Source organism: Carassius carassius, chromosome 24, assembly GCF_963082965.1.
Source record: "Carassius carassius chromosome 24, fCarCar2.1, whole genome shotgun sequence".
In the NCBI taxonomy this organism is placed as follows: domain Eukaryota; kingdom Metazoa; phylum Chordata; class Actinopteri; order Cypriniformes; family Cyprinidae; genus Carassius; species Carassius carassius.
The window spans coordinates 20,863,727-20,883,380 of NC_081778.1; the positions used below are offsets into that span (position 1 = coordinate 20,863,727).

General features: G+C 37.2%; 1 protein-coding gene across 1 annotated transcript in view; it reads left to right on the forward strand.

Moving 5' to 3' along the window:
- The window catches only part of LOC132103142 (platelet endothelial aggregation receptor 1-like), a 32,478-nt gene extending 13,095 nt beyond the window's left edge, over window positions 1-19,383 (forward strand). Inside the window, exons 2-24 of the mRNA XM_059507986.1 lie at window positions 4,487-4,597; window positions 5,108-5,212; window positions 5,729-5,829; window positions 5,951-6,043; window positions 8,904-9,028; window positions 9,265-9,386; window positions 9,915-10,023; window positions 10,107-10,243; window positions 12,026-12,238; window positions 12,600-12,774; window positions 12,859-12,979; window positions 13,205-13,368; window positions 13,722-13,824; window positions 14,548-14,694; window positions 14,773-14,904; window positions 15,253-15,381; window positions 16,092-16,217; window positions 16,330-16,539; window positions 16,670-16,779; window positions 17,229-17,355; window positions 17,466-17,528; window positions 17,613-17,813; window positions 18,279-19,383. Of these exons, the coding sequence (XP_059363969.1) occupies window positions 4,491-4,597; window positions 5,108-5,212; window positions 5,729-5,829; window positions 5,951-6,043; window positions 8,904-9,028; window positions 9,265-9,386; window positions 9,915-10,023; window positions 10,107-10,243; window positions 12,026-12,238; window positions 12,600-12,774; window positions 12,859-12,979; window positions 13,205-13,368; window positions 13,722-13,824; window positions 14,548-14,694; window positions 14,773-14,904; window positions 15,253-15,381; window positions 16,092-16,217; window positions 16,330-16,539; window positions 16,670-16,779; window positions 17,229-17,355; window positions 17,466-17,528; window positions 17,613-17,813; window positions 18,279-18,421 (3,063 nt within the window). The 5' untranslated portion in view covers window positions 4,487-4,490 and the 3' untranslated portion in view covers window positions 18,422-19,383. The remainder of the gene's footprint in view (window positions 1-4,486; window positions 4,598-5,107; window positions 5,213-5,728; window positions 5,830-5,950; window positions 6,044-8,903; window positions 9,029-9,264; window positions 9,387-9,914; window positions 10,024-10,106; window positions 10,244-12,025; window positions 12,239-12,599; window positions 12,775-12,858; window positions 12,980-13,204; window positions 13,369-13,721; window positions 13,825-14,547; window positions 14,695-14,772; window positions 14,905-15,252; window positions 15,382-16,091; window positions 16,218-16,329; window positions 16,540-16,669; window positions 16,780-17,228; window positions 17,356-17,465; window positions 17,529-17,612; window positions 17,814-18,278) is intronic.
- The last annotated feature ends 271 nt before the right edge of the window (window positions 19,384-19,654 follow it).

Below are 19,654 nucleotides of genomic sequence, written 5' to 3' on the forward strand. Positions count from 1 at the left end.
GTTTGTCAAATATACGATTTTGCCAGACTTCTCAGTACATATGAAAAACATTATATTTGGGCATTATTACCCCACAAACGAAAATATCAGTTTTGTTATTAATTTAAATTTTTTCCTAAACAAATTTCACATTCACAAATGCAAATTCTCCAACTGTAAACCTGTCTTCTCAGTTTTTCTAAAAGAAATGGAAAACTATTTGAATGTAATCTCAGTGTCTAATAAGAAAGGACTGTTAGAATTTGCTCCGCCTTTGATCATGTGTGATTTTGTTTAGATTTTGGCCCTCTTTTCTTTATTTTTTTTTTCTTTTCTTTTTTTGTGGTTGATATTATGTGATGTATGTTTATACTTTTGTATGTTTTTGTTCTCTGCATTAATAAAAAAAGAAAAAGAAAAAAAGCTCTCGCGGTGATTTGTATGCAATAGGTCGTGCCTTGTATTACTAAATATGTAAATAGTATTTGACCTTCTATCGTCTCAGTCTGTAAAGATGAGCTCTCAGGAGAGACGGAGCGGCGCCATCTTCCTCTTTTTGTCCTTCAAGGCAGCTTGAAGTAAGCTTGTGTTACCAATAACAATAACATCGATACAAGTTTTTCATGTTAGTGCGCAACAGTTGTTGCGGGTAATTATTATCATTCAGTAACACAGGCTTACTTCAAGCTACCTTGTAGGACAAGAGCTCATCTTTACAGACTGAGACGATCGAAGTTCAAATATTATTTACATATTTAGTATACAAATCACCGCGAGAGCTTTCCAATATGAGCGCCACTCTCTGGCGCCACTGACTGAGTGGCGTCTGTACGTCCCGGTCAGAAGTACTATCCAATCAGAGTAGATCACTATTAACCCCGCCCCCACAAGAAGATTGTGTCAAAACTCCAAACGAAAAACTGCGAAGCAAAAGCGAAATCTGTGGCAATGCATTCAGAATCCATGATCAGCGAAAACGACTCTTTGAAAAACATTAACAAAAATGAAGCATATTTAAAGAGCCTGTTACATTTGTGCAACTGTGTTAATTTTTTTTCATTTTCATAGTTTTTTTTCTTTTGTAATATATTTTTGATAGTTTCTGAAAAAGTTACGTTCAGTTTTATAAAGTTTCGTTCATTTTTATTGAAGCAAATGTAATTCCATAGTCTATGGGAAATCCCACGCACCCCCCACCCCCCGGCAAATCGCAACCTGCATACAACTATTTTAATGCACAACACTGAGGCATAGTGTATTTGAGCTTGTGCATTTCTTGAGCCTAGTGCATTTTTCAATTGTTTTCAATGGAAGTGTTTTGTGTGTGTGTGTGTGTGTGTGTGTGTGTGTGTGTTTGGCACAAAATGTTGAAAACTGTTAAAGTTTGTGGAAAATGCAGTGTTTATCACTGTCACTTTTTATCCAGTTGCCAGAGTTTATTTTTTGATAATGACAGGCTGTTTGTGTAGTATCTTACTTGTTATGCATTACCAAATAAAAAAATATATATATTGGTTTGACTAATATATTACTTGGTGATTAGTTTTAAAGTATAAGTTTACTGGTCATTATACATTATATATATATATATATATATGTGTTGCTAAATCATATATATGTCAACATGTTACTTGCAGTTTTTTGTTTGTGAAATTTACTAGCAATTTCCAATTCCCGATTTTTCAGAGTGTATGCTATTGACTTATCAAGTACTCTAGAGAGCAATAAACTGTTCTGCTTGTGTACAACGAACTATTCCAATTAAATCAAATTAAATGTAAAAATTGCAATCTCAAATAAACTGCAACAATAAATTGTGTGTATGAACACACACTTTGAAGAGCAGGCACGTGGTATGACCTCACTCACAGATAAGCTTCAGCTGGGCATGTTCCCAAAGATCTGGCTACTGTTGTGTTGCCACTATCTTTTTTTTTTTTTTTAAATGGAAGGGCCAAATGCACTGGCTTTCTAGCTGTATTTCGCTCATTTTCCAAATGGCATGAATTTGTGTTCATTGCTGCATCTTCCAAGTTCTGATGTCAGTTTTGGATGCTCTCTGGAGGGGCGTAGAGGTTTTTTTTCTGATTCTTTGTTGAATTGGATTTCTATAACAATGGATTCAGAAAGACACGTTGACTGTTTAAGAGCTTATTTTATTCTCATTTTCCAGCATTTCCCCAATATACTTTAATAGCAGGTTTGGCAGTCTTAGTACATGTGCTTCTTTGCTTGAATGACCGCGTGTTAGTTGGATCCTGCCAGGATATCTGCTCTTTGCTACATTTGTCAGTGGTCTGTGGAATTGGAGGAGAACTGGAATGATTATTACGAGATGTTATATTAGAGACTATTTATGCATGTGGATCCATAGGGTCCAGAGCTATTATGAAACCTTTCTCTCCCCACCCCTCATCTCCTTTTTTGTTTCCCTCTCTCTTTTATTGAGCCTTGCTTTTTTTAATGGCTCATTTTTCTTTTCTTCTTATTTTCGTAGTGCTCCTCCATTCCAAATAATGACTAATATTTTCTCCTTAAAGTAGCATGAAGCCTCAAGCAGTAGTGGAGAAGGACGGGAAAGGAAATAAGGAATCTAATCAATGCCATGTACCTCTGTGTATAATAACCCCTAAAGTTATTCGATTTAGTTCTTAATCTAAATGTAATTCATTCTAATCAAAGCTGAAATAGACTTACGAGAAACTGTGACTGCATGTTCTTTTTCTAAAACTTTTTTTTGTGTGTTCTTCCGAAGGTTTGCAATAAGGTACTCTTAAACTAGTTTCATGCCCACCTGACCTCAATCGGAAACATTTCATCACTAAATAGAGATGCTAAAAAGATCAGAATTAAGATATCCTGATAGGCTTTTCTCAAATTTGGACTATTTTTAACTTGACACAATTTCTTACAACCACAGTGCACACTGCAGGATGTTCAAAAACAGCATGAGATGCAGCACTATGGCCAAAGCAAAGCTCCACATGAAAGAGCCATTAGCTCCTACAATGAAACATTCAAGAGACATATTACTTTTTTTGTTGAGAAATACAGAAAGGAAGAAATAGTAAGAGCACTAGCTATGCTGTTCCTAAATTCATCCATCAATACATAGACTGATGAGTCTATTTTTTTTGTCTGTTTAAGAAGTCCCAGACCTAAGGTATAGACCCAGAAACAATTACTGTTCATGTCAAATTGGATGTAACAGAAAAATGTTAGCAAAATTCAGTTGTGAAATCTGTGATGGCTCTGAACAATTCACTTACTGAATCTGATTCAAACCACTAATTCAGAGGCAAATTTGAGGCGGTTTTGTGAATCTTTTTCACTGGCTCGTTAAATAAAACCAGTTCGTAAGAACTCATTTTCCGGTTTCACGTCTCATGCTTTGTTGTGCATTAATAAGATATCAATGCACACACAGTTTTCCCAGTTGTCTAGATTTTAAATTATTGTCATATCAAATAAAACAGTTAAAACCATGGAAGTTCAATCACAGTATCCAACTGCATGAAATGCTTATATCTTGTGTGAATGATAATCCTGTGAATTGATTTCCCGAGCATGAGGACTGCACATTACTGACCCAGCCAGAAAGAGACTAACTACTACATGTGTTTTCATTCATTTTCCATTCTGCTCTTATCTTCACCCAGGAGCAGCATTGTGGGGCCTTTTAAATGATAGAATGTCTTTGGTTTGGGTGATCAGAGCACTCACACTACTACTCATATGTGGAGCGTTTCACATTTGTGAGTGGGTCCAGTAATAATAACCTGCAGTATGGTACTCTTTTTCATGGTGGCACCAATCCTTGGTGTTAGATGCAAACAAAATGTTGATACAAAAATCCTGCACTCTCTCTCCCCTTCTTGTTTGTGTCGTGCAATGTGTCCTCCACATAATTTGTCCACATGAAAGCAGTCGAGTGCAGGCACCGCATCTGTTCGGCTCATTAAAATCAGCTCATGGTTTAATACTGCATCTTTTAAAGCCATGCAGCCCTGCAACAGTTTAGCAAAAGTGATCAGACTCACTTGGATCTTACATGGAAATAACTCCAGGCTCAGATGGACAACATTGCAAAAAAAAAAAACATTTGCAAGTGAAATTTAAAATCTAGTTGAAATTGGTGCCAAAATTAGTTTTCCTGCAAGCAGCAACGAAATAAAAACGGTGCCATGATGTCTGATTTGTGCACAAATGACTCTTATGAACTAGTTTTTTTAACAAGTCTATCATAAAAAGATACACACAAGTATGTGTGTGTGAAAGCATGTGGTCATAAAGTTACTGTTAGTTTCCGAAATCCTCACCATTAGAGGCTTGTCTGTCCCTTTCCTACGGAGTGCCTAAAGAATCCTCATAAATAGAACCAGATGGCTTCAATATGCTTTAAAATGGAAGGAGAGTTTTGCATTGGTCTTGCAGTGTCACATCAACAGTTCTTTAGAAGCAGAGTTTTAGTGTTTTATAAGTTAGTTGACTGTTTTTCTCTTTACAGCAGGATGAAGACAGCGGAGATCTGTGTGGTCCTGTTTGTCCTGGGCTGTGTATGTGAACTGTCATTGTCTTTGGACCCCCAAGATACAAATGTTTGCAGCTTATGGGAAAGGTAAGAATCATCTGCTCCAATATACTATAGAGCACAGAAAGCCATCTGTGATCTTAATATAGTTGTTAAAACGGGATTTTATCCAAGTAGTAAAATTGTAAAACATATCAAGACCTGTTTCAGAAAATATACTTCATTTTTAATTATATTAATTATATTATATTATATTATATTATATTATATTATATTATATTATATTATATTATATTATATTATATTATATTATATTATATTATATTATATTATATTATATTATATTATATTATATTATATTATATTATATTATATACAAGTAATCTTAACAACAGACCTTATTTTACACATAAATTCAAAACTGTCATTCCAAAAACCCATTATAAATTCCCGAGGGAACCCTTTGCTTGAAAAAAAAGTTAATTCTCTTCTCTGTTTTAGCACTAAAAACTGGGCAGCTCTGTAATACCCGTGAGCAAAACGGGGACAATTCAACAAGTGACTGGTGAACATGACAAAATCTTTGTTCTTTTCTAGTTTCACCACTTCAGTGAAGGAATCATATGCTCAACCTTTCGACCAAGTGAAGTATGAAGAGACCTGCTTTGAACCCTGGAGCGCTAACAAATGCACCCGGCACAGGTGATATATGCTGACAAACACACATACACTCAAGCATTTGCTCACAATTCCTCTGAGCTGACTTAAACTAAATACAGCAAGAATCCGTTCATCCTACTGAGCTGCAGAGGTTTTCGGTCATTGGAGGGATTGTTTGGTTTGGCAGTAGAGTCTTAAAACTGCTTTGAATCCAATTGTGATGCTGGCGTTCACACACGCTCTCTTTATTATAAAATTGGCATGGAAATTCACTCTCCCTGCCGGTCTTACGGCAGTTCCCAAAGGCCTTTTTAAGTTGAATCTCAAATAAGGCGAATGGGAAGGGTACAGAATGTTTAATACATTTCTAAATAGTATATTTGTCTGTAAGAAACAAAAAAAGGTGGCAGATGTTTTTCCAAGATAGCCATTGAATCAGAAGTCTCTATATTCCAACAACTGATTTGTGATAATGAAATAATGACTACTGTGTGGTGAACCTGCATGTTTAAAATGAAGGTTATTAAACTCTTTCTTTTTCTCTCATTCACTCTCCAGGATCACCTATAAAACACTTTATAGGCAGGTGGTGAAAATGGACTATCGTAGGAGGTATCAGTGCTGTCGTGGCTTTTATGAGAGCAGAAATACATGTGTTCGTGAGTATTAAATTGACATTTGACCTCTACCTTAATGGTTTCGAATGGTTTGTTTTTGTATTTTTCATCTCCCTGTGTGTTTATTTTTCCCTTTCTGCTCTATGTGTGTGTGTGGGTGTAGCACGTTGCACTAAGGAGTGTGTCCATGGCCGCTGTGTAGCACCTGATCGCTGCCAATGTGAGAGCGGCTGGCGTGGAGAAGACTGTTCCAGCTGTGAGTAATTCGCCACACTTTCTCTCCAAAAAGACCAAAAAGTGCAGCATTTAAATGCATTATAAGTGCAAAAGCTGACATGAAAGCTGTTTTAAAAAACTGGGAACTTCTTTGCTTTCTTTGAAAATAATTTTTTTAATGCTAAATTTTAATTGCATAATGCTTTGTAACAAGCTATGTTAAAAATTATCCAATATCTGAAACTGCACACAGTTTCATAAGGAGAGACATTTCACTAGTGAGTGTTCTCGCTTCATGTGTTATCATCTGTTAGTGTTGCTGCGTATATTTTTATTGGGCCCCATTTTCTCCCTTTTCTTTTTCCTCTTGTTTTCTTTTCCCCCTCTCCTCTCTCTGCATCTGCTCTCTCCTTAACTCTGTTCCTTTTCTTTCTTTTAGTATGTGCATGAATCATCAAAATAAAAATAGAGTTGGCTCAAGGTTTCTAAAGCATCTCCATTTTTTTTCTGATTTTGCACATTTCTCCACATACAAATTTTTGTACTTTAAGTATTTCAGTGTAAACTAATTTCAGTTAGTTGCCAATGCAAAATTTTTCATTCTAATACTCTAACTTAAAAAAGACAAAAATAAATAAATAAATATATAAAAAGCTTTTAATGAAACTATATTACTAAACATCTCATGACCTTCTGCAGCTCTGTGGAGATACACTGAGTGTCTAATACATGACCTTCCAGTGTTTACTGTAGTATCCTGGTCTGTAATACTAATATGATTTGAAAAACTGTGGTTTCAGAAGAGTATTTCGCCTTACAGGCTCCTAAGTGGAGTTTACATAAATGTGATGGATACTCAAGGCTCTAGCAGTAGGTAGAAGACCCTTCTCTCTAATTTGTCCTGCTTTTTGTTTCGTTGGACTGTGAAACCCCATTATAAGTACGCATTGGCAGGAGGAGGCTTGACACTTCCTGAAGGCCTGTGTGTTAGGAGGTTTGTGGGAAATTAGAGAGGTTTGAGGTTTTAAATACACATTTCTCCCACTCTGTCCCTAAAGACCAAAGGCCAAGCTCTATCAAACTGCTATACAACCTCTTGTCTGTTTAAAATGATACAAATAAGATCACTATTATAAAGTAATTATACAAAACAGAATAAACTAAAAGGTACAGGGCATGCTGCACAAAGCAAAAACAGCATTTTGAGTTGAATGTCCATAATGGTCCGCATTTTTGCATTTAAAAGAGATTCATGGCTAACTATTTAAAGATGGGCTTCTGGGAAATTGCCTTTTTAGACTAGACCTTTAACCTAACAACAGCTTTTCTCTTAGGGACTAGAGAAGAATTTTCCCACGTTTAAAAAAGACATTCAATATCTACTGGAAACGTGCTGTTTGCTAAAACTACTTATATTTGATTCGCTTTCATCTTCAGACAATATAAACATTTGACTCGCATGGAGAAAGAGAGTGAAAATGATCTGCTTCATATTCACTGTTTATAATATTCCATCACAAGTTTGTCATTTCAGATGATGCTGATTTATCCTGATGGACTTTAGGTCAGAGGGGCTTGGGAACAGAAAATTGAACTTGTAATGTAGTTCATGGAAGCAGCCTTGAGTTGAAAATCAATCAAGTTCTGAGGCTTTCTCTTCTGTCTGTTTAAAGTGGTATGAATTTGCTTTTAGAACTATGTGAGCTCAGCTGGTGAGCTCCAGTTCCTAAAGCCTGACATGTGAACGTGGGGTGCTGGAATCAGTGTGTCAGACCCCAGGACACTAAGTCTCTGTCCTGAAGTAAAAGATATTATGGATTAAAACTTTTACAAATAGTCTGCAGAATATATTAAAAATATAACAATAATTTCTGAAAACAGTGAAGTCATTTGCATGTGTATTGCATGTTAAGTCTATAGGTTCAGTATGTGAGCAGACGCGTAGTGTTTCTTTTCAAACTGATATCGCCAACTACTGGCCTGGCATACATAATACAGCGATTTTAGTCTTTTTAGCAGATCAGTGTGCGATTGTTTTGACAACGTGATCAGCTGTAGGCAAAACGTTCCTGAAACACAAAAATGAAAACATATTCCAGTTTGTAGTACATTGTTGTTGTGTATTGTATGCTTACAATGATTTCTGAAGGATCATGTGACACTTAAGACTGGAGTAATGGCTGCTGAAAATTCATCTTTGCCAGCAAAGGAATTAATTACATTTTTAAATATATTAAAACAGAAAACAGATATTTTAGATTGTAAATCTTATGACACCAATCATTTGAATGGTAGTAAAAATAAAAAATAAAAAATAAATACATATCATTTTTATACTTTATATGTTCTCCTATCAAAACAGAAAGAAACCTTTGGAATACAGAAGTTAACTAGTATCGTAGAAACCAAATGAGCTCAGAACCTCCCTGATTAATGATCTCTTTGAGTTCCTTGACATGCTCTGCACGAGTGTGTGTTTCTGTGATGGATTCCTCTTCTTAACCCCTAAAGGGTACGTGTCATCAGTTTAGGTTGTGTCACGACCGAAATCCAATCCCTGTGTGAGCGCTGGCCTGAGCTCTGTCTGAGGTCCGGCCAGACTCCATCTGTAAAATTTCCCATTTGAAACTCATCCCTTCTTTCGAGCTCCGTACAAATTCTCTGGTCAATCACGCTGTCAATTTGTAATGCTCTAAATGCCAAGGATGCTTAAGAGAAACTCTGAAATAATCCCTTTGCGCTGACTTACTCAAATGACCAAACACAGTCAGACCAACTTAAGACAATTGGAAAACCAGTGTAATCCAAAGAAAAGCTTCTTGTAAATGCATCTGAACAGACGTTACAATATGTGTGTTTCCTGATTTCTCAGATTTAGCTGAATTTGTGTTTGTGTTTAGCATGTAATGCCCAGCATTGGGGTCCAGGCTGCAGGCAGCGCTGTGAGTGCCAGAACGGGGGACAGTGTGATGTTATTAAAGGAAACTGTCAATGCCCAGCCGGATACACTGGTGAACACTGCCAGGTACAGCCACAACCACCAGCAGCCTCTTTTTTGAGATTGATGTGGTAGCATGTAAATGACATGCTTTTATTCAAATAAAATATAATATGTCTAGATGAAGCATACATTCAAAACTTCACATTACTGTGTGATTTGGGAGATGATATTCAAAAAAAAGCTTTAGTTCAGATATATTACAGAATACTGTATATTCAAAGTAATTTTTTTTTAAATTCAGCATATTTCCTTCCTGTCAGGACCCCTGTCCTGCAAAGTCATTCGGTCAGGGCTGTCTGGAGCAGTGCCGGTGTGGAACAGGAGGATTCTGCAATAAAACCACTGGAGAATGTGTGTGCAGAAATGGATTTACTGGAACTCTGTGAGTGGTTTCTTACTGCTCTCTGTATATTATCGAAGGAATTCAAATAATAAATTTACTTTTGTCACATATGCCTCTGTATATTTTTACATGCCTCACATTATTCTTATTTTAAAGATTTTTTTGATTATTATTTATATGCCATTATAGTATTTATCAGATTTTTATTTAAGTTCTCATTTAAGTTTTAGTTATGTACTTATTCCATTTTATTAGTTTTTCATTTGTTAGATTTCTGTTTAGTTTTAATTCAGTTTTCCAGATCTCCATTTAGCGCTTCATCTTAAATGTATGTAATTTTTACATTTAAATATTTTTCAAGTTTATTCCAGTTACTGAAAGTGTTTTTGGTTAACAATAACAACACTGTTACTATAACAAATCTACTATTTTGTTTAGTGACCAAGAAGGTGTGTATCTGAAATCAAAACATTATCATTGTTTGTCCAGGTTTGAATTGAATTTTGAATCCGATTTTCACTGTGCACCTCACTACTGCATATTGTGGAACATGTCTCTGTTGCTCAGGTGCGAGGAGCCGTGCATGAGGCCGAGCCGATGTCCTGTACGCTGCCCGTGTCAAAATGGAGGCATCTGCCAGGGGAGAGGGGTGTGTGTGTGTCCACCTGGCTGGATGGTGAGAAATCTGTGTACTATTTGTGTTTTTGTTTTTTTTTATTCTTTGTTGAACATCCATTTTTATCCCCTCTCTCGTTTCAGGGTGCAGTGTGCACTGAGAGGTGTCCACCGGGCCGTTTTGGTCCAAACTGTGCTAAAGAATGTTTGTGTCATAATGGAGGCCACTGTGATCCAGAAAAAGGCCAGTGTCAGTGTGATGCAGGTTACACTGGAGAAAGGTCTGCATCATTTTAATATCTGAATTTTGCATTATTTTTTCCCTACAATCTGCAGTCCTGTCAGAACAGATGTGACACTTGTTTTGGGATCACAACCCACCAGTTAAAAAACTATGTGCTAAATGACCACTTATTGGTTGTAGTTGGCCATTCAAAGTACTTGTTAGGTATGGATTTGTACGGGGCTTAATTTGTGCCTGAACAGGGGCGGCATTTCAGTATGGCAGACAGAGAATAGCCAGAATAGCCCATGAAAAACTATCCAAAATTCATATCTCTATTATAATTTGTTATTATTATTTTAAATCACAGGGTTTTAGAAATATTTAACCAATTATAAGTATTTAAAGGAGCTTGTAAAACTTCGTAATGCCATTGAATCCTCAAGCTCTCGCGAAACCTCGTCACTCCCCCCGCCTCCACTCAGATTGACGCGCACGCAGCCTGGAGGAGACAGATCTCCGCTTATTCCCAAAGCAAGGGTAAACAAATAACTTTGAATAGTACAGCATTTCTTTACTCAAACACTATGTCTGTAAAGGCTATTGTTTTTGTGTGTTTGAAGACTGGAGAAATCGTTTTTTTGCCATTCCAGCCAATATACTTTTGTACGTTTAAAATATCCTGTGCATAAGTGCTTTATCGTTTATTTCATGAGATTTTGGCCAAGTTTACTAAACAGCAAAAATAAAAAAATAAACGTTATATCCTAACCTGTAAAAGGTGATAATGGCATAAAATGTGCTGCACTTTCCTCAGATGCGGTCAAAACACATTCGCCGGCCAAAGACCTTGTTAACTCCATTTGAGCTTGTTTTTCATATAGCCTGATGTTAATTGCAAGTGTATGATACAACACCAACACTGACGACGCAGTGTTTAATTATTGATTTGTCCCCCTATTCTTTCTTTCCCCCCCTGTATTTTAGTAGAGTGTGCCATGAAACTGTTTTATTTCTCAACACCCATCAGAAATCATATTGTTTGTATTTGGTTGCTTAAACTCAACAAACTATGGAAAATAACTCTTATGTAATACTCGCGAGTCAGCTTTATTCGCATGAGCTTTGGATGTGATTGTGGGGGCACATAATACAGCCTTTGGAGCGCATGAGTACCAAATGGCTTAAAATTCTTAAAAAGGTGTGCAAATTATTATACATTTTTGTGACAATGCAGCAATGACCCGATTAGTCAAGTGACAGTTCTGTCAGATGTCTTGATATGCGAGTGAGTCTTGTATCACAGCGTGCAGGTCACTGATGCTCTGATGAGAAGCGCGCTCTGAGAGAGTTCATGGATTCAAATGACTGATTTAATCTTAGACTTTGTGTGGATTTATTGTATTATTCAGACCTACAAGCTATGTTGAATAAATGCAGGAATTTCCCTCATTCTAAACTTGAAAGCTGCGATTAAAACCATGCGACACATAGTCCCCCTTAGAAAAGTTTTTAGGCCTGGAAATTGTTGTTTTAAAATCGCATGGCATTTCCATGTCATTCATGACCTTACAGACCCTATAAAAGCAACTGATGCACGCTCTTAATCACTTAAACTGGTCCACCAATGTGATTTTGCGAGTGCTCTGTTACCTCTCCCTTCTGTAATCGCGTGCCGGATCCGTTACCCCGCTTTGTTCCGGTACCTCGCAATTTACAAATTAAGCACTGGATTTGTAGCTCTAAAAAATCTTTTAAAAAAAGCCTCTGATAATTATTTGAGCATCATGGTTATACTGTATGATTCCCTCTTAAGTGAGCACGCATGTCTCTTGTGAAGGTGTAACGAGGAGTGTCCAGTGGGCACGTACGGTGTGGACTGTAAGGGTGTGTGTGACTGTGCTAATGGAGCACGGTGCTATAACATCCACGGTGGGTGTCTGTGTGAGCCGGGGTTTAAGGGTCCACGCTGCGATCACAGGATGTGTCCTGATGGGACCTACGGCATGCACTGCGAACACCCCTGCCTCTGCAACTCACAAAACACTCTCAGGTGTGCTGTGTGCTTCAGTGTCTCTTACTGATGATCACTAATTTTGATTTGCCACAGACTAATTTAATGTTTTTATTTTAACTGTACTTTTTGTAATTTTGTTATATTTACTATATAGCAATTGTTTACATTTTTTTTTTAAAGTTTAATTTTCAGTTATTGAATAATTTCATTGAATAATTCTAGTGAACAACAACAACACTGCTGAGAACAAAGACAAACTATTTGTGTTGACCAATTAGTTCTATCAATCAAACTGATCATTCAATTGACCAAATACCATTTGATAACAAAAAATGATTAGCTTGAGTCATTTTCCCACGTCTTACTGTATGTATTGATTGTGTCGTGGATGTTACAGTTGTCATCCTCTGAAGGGGGAGTGTACCTGTCAGCCTGGGTGGGCGGGGCTATACTGTAATGAAACCTGTGCTCGTGGTTACTATGGCAGTGGTTGCTTGGAGCCCTGCCTCTGTGTGAATGGAGGGGTGTGTGACACAGTGACGGGCGAGTGCCACTGTACGCCCGGATACACGGTGAATGGACAGACACAATCAAAAACAAAATAACTTCCTCAATACCACGTTATATTCCACATTAATATTTCTGTGTGTGTGTAGGGACTACACTGCGAGAAGCTTTGCGAGGATGGTTTCTATGGGAAGGGCTGCTTGTCTCCCTGTACCTGTGTAAACTCTATAGCCTGCTCTCCAATCGATGGAACATGTTTCTGTAAAGAAGGTAAGTTCTGGTACACATTAAAAGAAAGAATGAACTAATTATTTCAAGACTGAAATACTCAGTCAATGAATCCAGAGCATCAGTAAACAAGTAATGAACAGACAAACTGTAGCGGACAATGCTATAAAATACTGTTTACTAATGCTCTTTCCATAAAAACCTACCTACATTATTTATTTATAGAACCGTGTCACCCCAACAGTGTTTTTGTGTGGGTGTGTTTAGGATGGAGAGGACTTGACTGTTCTATTGCATGTTCAGAGGGCACATGGGGTGCTGGCTGCAACTTCACATGTCAGTGTGCAAATGGAGCATCCTGCCACCCTGCTGATGGTTCTTGCAAGTGCACCGCAGGGTGGAGAGGAGCTTCCTGTGACGAGCCCTGTCCAGTAAGTCTTTATCATACAGTGCACATGGGTTCGATTTATAATAACCAGTTCATAGATACAGTCCATTCATCTTTAGTCACACTTTTTCCTCCTGTGAACTGAATTTGACATCTGTGTTGTTGTCTGTTCAGCACATATGTCTCCTAAATCATCTGCAGTAATTTGACACTACCACCATCAGCAAAAGTTATCAACCTGATGAAAAATGCATAAAGCTCTTTTGCTTAGAGTACATGTTGCACGGCCAGCATTCAAATTAAAGTAGTAATTATGTTAGAGCTGTATAATCTCACTGGGCAGAGTCAGAGTTACTTGATTGTTCTGAATCAATATTTCCATTCTGGAATAAACAGATCGGGACATTCGGTCCAGACTGTCAAGACAGATGTGATTGTCTGCATGATGAAGGATGTGAGAGTGTTACAGGCCAGTGTCTGTGTTTACCAGGCTGGACAGGTATGACTTCATTTGCATTTGTATGGCTTATATACCACCTAATAATTAATATGCAAAACAGTATGCAGTGATAAATGCTTAAAGCAGTACCAGCTTCTGGCTGATCAAACAATGAGTGAAGCAAGTGATGTTAAAAATCATAATTGATAATCAGTCACTCAGGAAATGGAAGGATAAGCCAAGTGCATTGCATTATGGTATACAGTATTCTGTGCAGTATGCACCGTTCTAAATTTGCAAATGTGGTATGTCAAGTTTGCATGCTTACATATAATGTCAATACTGTAATTTGTTTACATATTGCATCCTACAAACATATTATGAGTATGTAGAGTGCCACTGTTTGCATATTTAATTATTCCTCTCTATTGATATCGCCCATAATGGAATGTAGACCTTTATTTTATATTATATTAATCCCCTCATTTCTGTTGAGATAGACTTGATTTAAATGTTTGGTACCCTAGCGGTTCACATGCACATATAATAATAGTAATTTTAAAATCTCTACAGTATGTACACCAGTCAGAGAATCATAAAAAAATATCTGCCACCCAAAAAGTTTTATAGCAGTTTTTATAGAAGATGCATTAAATCAGATTAAAGTCTTGTTTTAATCACAATATTAAGACAAGAAGAAGTGTGAAAATGGTTAACAAAATTGGGCATTAGACCTCTAATAGCACATGACAGTTTAGGCAACTCATCCAATTTCTTCCGCAGGTCTGCGCTGTACACAGCAGTGTCCAGAGGGAACATGGGGCCTTCAGTGCAACCAGACCTGCTCCTGCCTCAACAGTGCCACCTGTCAGCCACATACAGGAACCTGTCTGTGCAAACCCGGATTTTGGGGAGATCAGTGTCAACAAAGTGAGTTTATATGTACCTGTGCATCCATCGCCATCTCAGAGCTCTGGTTTAAACAGTGCTCTCTTTTTTTCTTTGTAGTGTGCAGTGCTGGAATGTTTGGAGAGAGGTGCAGCCGTCAATGTCCACCATGTGTACATGCCTCCTCCTGTCATCACATAACAGGCGATTGTTTGTGTCTGCCTGGATATACTGGACACCTGTGTGAACAAGGTTAGATACAAACACGAACAAACTTACTCGGTCATGTAAAAAAAAAGCTATTATTTACTCATCCTCATGTCATTTTTAGCAGTTATTTTCCATACAATGAATTTTCATAGTAGTGGCCACAACTTTCAAGGGCCAAAAACACTAAAACCACCATAAAAGTTGTCTAAGTCAATATTAACCGAAGATTAACAGCATACAAGTTTGGTGAGTAAATAATGACAGAATTTTCATTTTTGTGTGAATTCTCTTTAAACCTGTAACGTCCATAGCAGCAAATTGTCTACAGTATAATCCTCTATTTTAAGGCTTGTATAATCTATTTAATTGCTGTTTTTGTTTGATCTCTAGCCTGCCCCATTGGTCGATATGGACGCCATTGTAGGAATGTGTGCAGGTGCACCAACAATGCTACATGTCATCACCAGGATGGTTTGTGCCTCTGTCCCGCCGGATGGACCGGACCAGACTGCTCTTTATGTGAGTTTTCTCATCTATGAGATACTATCTGATTTCACTGGCTTTATTTGCATATCTTATGCAAAGTGACATCAGATCCTACGTTTAGTTTTCTTAGAAATATATCAAAATGAAGTTAGGTAAAACAAGAAAAATGTCTGCCAATGCAGTTTCTTTTGAATAAAGTTGATTTTTATTACCCCACCATTTACCGATATTTAACCTCACTTAAGTTTCATACATTTCTGAGAAAACTAAACATTTTGTATCTTAAGTAATTACATCTTGATTGAAGAATGTTTATTTGTACTGGGATTTGTACCGTGAAAACAAGACAAAGATACTGAGTAAGAAAATGAATGTGTCGTGTGTTTCAATGATTAAGCTGAAGTTGAATATTAAAGTGCCCCTATTATTCCTGAAGTTCCTACGATATATTAGTAAAATTAGTTTTTTTGATAAAACTAATGTGTTTTTTGACCTTGCATGCATGTAAATCTGTTTTAAGAGACCCATAAAACAATATTAGCAGCCTTAAATGGAATAATAGGGGCGCTTTAAGAGTTGTTTCTCCTAGAAAATATTGTTCGCCAGATTTCCTGGATGTGGTTTCGGAATAAATGACTCGAATTGTAATTTTGATCTGAAAAATACATTTTTATTCCTGGATCAGGTTCAATATGTCTGTCACTAATCAAGTTCAAACATTGGCCAAATGTCTGTTTTTGCAGTGTGTCAGACTAAGACGTTCGGCACTAACTGCGCTCAGACTTGCTCATGTCCCCCCAACCATTCCTGCAATCCTCACACTGGAGACTGTGTGTGTGTACCTGGACCAGGCGAGGACTGCAAACCAGGTATTCAAAGCAGCCTAAAAACCTTTGTTTTTCTGTATGCTGACAGAATGTTAAATACTGAAATGCTAATGTCTGTCAGTGTGTGTAATGTGAATGGCTGTGTGTTTTTCAGAGCAAGAGCGGAGTATGATGGTGCCCGTGTCTCCGGTGGAGAAGGACTCGTGGGGTGCGATCGCAGGAATTGTGGTGCTGGTGATTCTAGTTGTACTCCTATTGGCTGTTCTGTTGTTGTATCGGCAAAGACAACAGGACAAACAGAGCAACACTCCAGTTGTGACTTTCTCTTCAACCCGCACTGTCAGTTCAGAGTATGCTGTGCCAGGTATGAGTTTTTGATACTTTCAGTAGTGCCTCAATTAATTTGCACAAATGAAAGACTATGACGAATTGTTATGCTGAAAATCTGATATATTCATAATCATTTTTATTTGGTATTTGCTTATTTTTTGTAGATGTTCTGCACAGCTACCATCACTATTACTCAAACCCGAGTTACCACACGCTGTCTCAGAACAGACCTCCACTGCCACACCTGCCCAACAACCAGGACCGAGCCATCAAGGTGAGTAATATCATGGTATTATATTTACAATATTATATACTATATACAATTTAATCGCATAAAAATCTCAGAATTTTCCCTTTTTATTTCTTTATAAGGCTTATGTCATATTTTAACTATGTTTTACCAAAGCATGTTTTTCTAATGCAGTGGAAATGCAGTTCTAAATGAAATTGACTTACATAAGAAATGGATATTCTTTACTTAAACAATTATTTATGCAAAACCCTCTAATAAATCAGTTACCTCTTGTCAACAGTAGTGGGCTGTGCAGTAAGTCAATTAATTAATTGCATATTTAAGTTTTATTATCCATTGTCTGCTTTGGACCAGAGCAACAGATTACACTTAATTAATTATTTTTGCATTGATTTTTTTTCTAAGTATGCAACACCAGAATTTTCCACATGTAACAGAAACGACTTCCTTTATGTCTCATGCTTTGACAGAACACCAATAATCAGCTGTTCTGCAGTCTGAAGAACACGGAGAGGCAGAGGAGAGGTCTGTTTGCGGCTGAGACTAATGCAACTCTTCCTCCAGGCTGGAAACACCAGGAGCCACCTAAAGATCAAGGTAATAGATACTGGGAGACATATTCATCGTATGTCCACATTATATTTTTAGTTTGTTCTGTGCTGTGCGGTTGGCCGAGTAAATTGAATGTGGTCTTATTGTGTTTGCAGGGGCTTTTGGCATTAATCGAAGTTACAGCTATAGTGCTACTCTTGGGAAGCACTACAACAAAGGTAGGTACAACAGAGTCCCCCACATATTCTTCTTCTATATGTTCTTCTATATTAGTTGTGTCTAACATGCTGTTGTGGTTGCAGAGTTGAAGGATTCATGTGTGGCAGTGAGCAGCAGCTCTCTGAACAGCGAGAACCCATATGCCACCATCAAAGATCTGCCTGGCCTGCCACCTTGTCCTCCGGAGAGCAGCTACATGGAGATGAAGTCTGCAGTGCCTTGTGAAAGATCCTACACTGAAATCAGCCCACCAGTCGTGACTCCCTCCACTCTTTCATGCAGAGGTAGTTTTTATTAATATTATATTACTCCGATATTACTCCGTCTGTGCTGAGGGATTTGAGAGTGATTACAGAAAAAATATATTTATGTAATATTCTATATTTTTATTTTACAAAATATTAACCTCTTTTTTTTCTGGACAAAACATATTTTAAATATTTACTAAATATACTCCAGAAAAATATAGTCTTAAAATTTATTTTGGATAAGTGCAAAGTATATTTTTGAGTGTTGACAAAATATATTTGAAAAATGTAACTGTCTCGAAAATACATTTATGCAAATATATTTAAAATCTATTTTCTGAGCAGTTTTGCATACTTTGACATATTTAAAAATTATACCGTTTAAATGTTAATTTAGTTTGGGTATGTGACAATGATGGCTTTGGAGTGTTGTCTCTGATCGCTGTGTCATGTATCACATCTGGTGCATCATTTAAAACATGTTTGTTCACTGTATTTCAGAACACTGTTCCCTTGACAACGTTGTGGAACAGGAACCTCAGAATCATTATGATCTGCCCATCAACAGTCACATTCCTGGGCATTATGATCTGCCTCCAGTGCGGAGACCACCCTCTCCATCATCACGAACACTGCCCCACTGATCTCCTTAAAGACTCTGGTTCTTCTCTAAAATCACTGCCAAATACATAGTGTGCTTTACAAACTAAGAAATGAAATCGCGCACACCAGAGATGAATGGATAGATGGCACCAAAACTGCGCAACACTACCATCTGCTGGAAAACATTGACATTACAGGGATACTCCACCCTAAATTGGGAATTTTGTCATTAATCACTTACCCCCATGTCGTTCCAAACCTGTAAGCTTTGTTCATCTTCGAAACACAATTTAAGATATTTTGGATGAAAACCGGGAGGCTGTCCCATTGACTGTAAAGTACACTGTCAAGGTCCAAAAAAGTACGAAAGACATCGTCATAATAGTCCATCTGCAATCAGTGGTTCAATATGAATTTTACAAAGTGACAAGTATACTTTTTGTACTCAAAGAAAATAAAAATAAAGACTTTATTCACCAATTTGTCTCCTCTGTGTGTCTCCGCATTGCCGTAGCGCCATTTTGGAGAATAGGCTATCCACTGAACGCAAGCAGCGTAGCTCTTCTGTGTCAGCCTCGCTGCACAGATGTGCTGTTTTCGTTCAAATCAAAGCATAAATACACATAGGAAATGTGTTGCAGCTGACACATACTACATACACATAAGTATGCGCTGACGCATACTTTACTGGACCATGACAGTGTAATTTACTTGGCAGTCTATGAGACAGTCACAAGCCTCCCAGCTTTCATCCAAAATATCTTAAATTGTGTTCTGAAGACAAAAGACGAGCTTTTACTGGTTTGAAACAACATGGGGGTAAGTGATTAATGACAAAATTTTCATTTTGGGGTGGAGTAACCCTATAATAGGAAATGTCTGGTCATTTATGGGTTAAATGCTACATATTTTCTATTTTAAATGCTATTCATGTTTCTTAACTTCTCTGGTAATCAGGGTGTAAATGACAATCTCATTTTTAATAGCTACAGAACAATTTTTCATGTTTGTAAGAGCAAACATTGGGAACATTTCGCTATGAATGTAAATTGAGTTCAACCATAAGAATTGTAAATAGTATAAATAAAATCTAAGTTTTCAAGCACAACTTGTCATGAATCTCATTAGTGCCTGAGACTAATCGAGTTATCCTAACCAAAAATGAAAATTCTCATATTTACTCACCCTCATGGCAACCCGGAATGTGCAGTTATGTGGTGTGTAGAATAGATATGACGTATATTATATATATATATATATTTTTTTATATATAT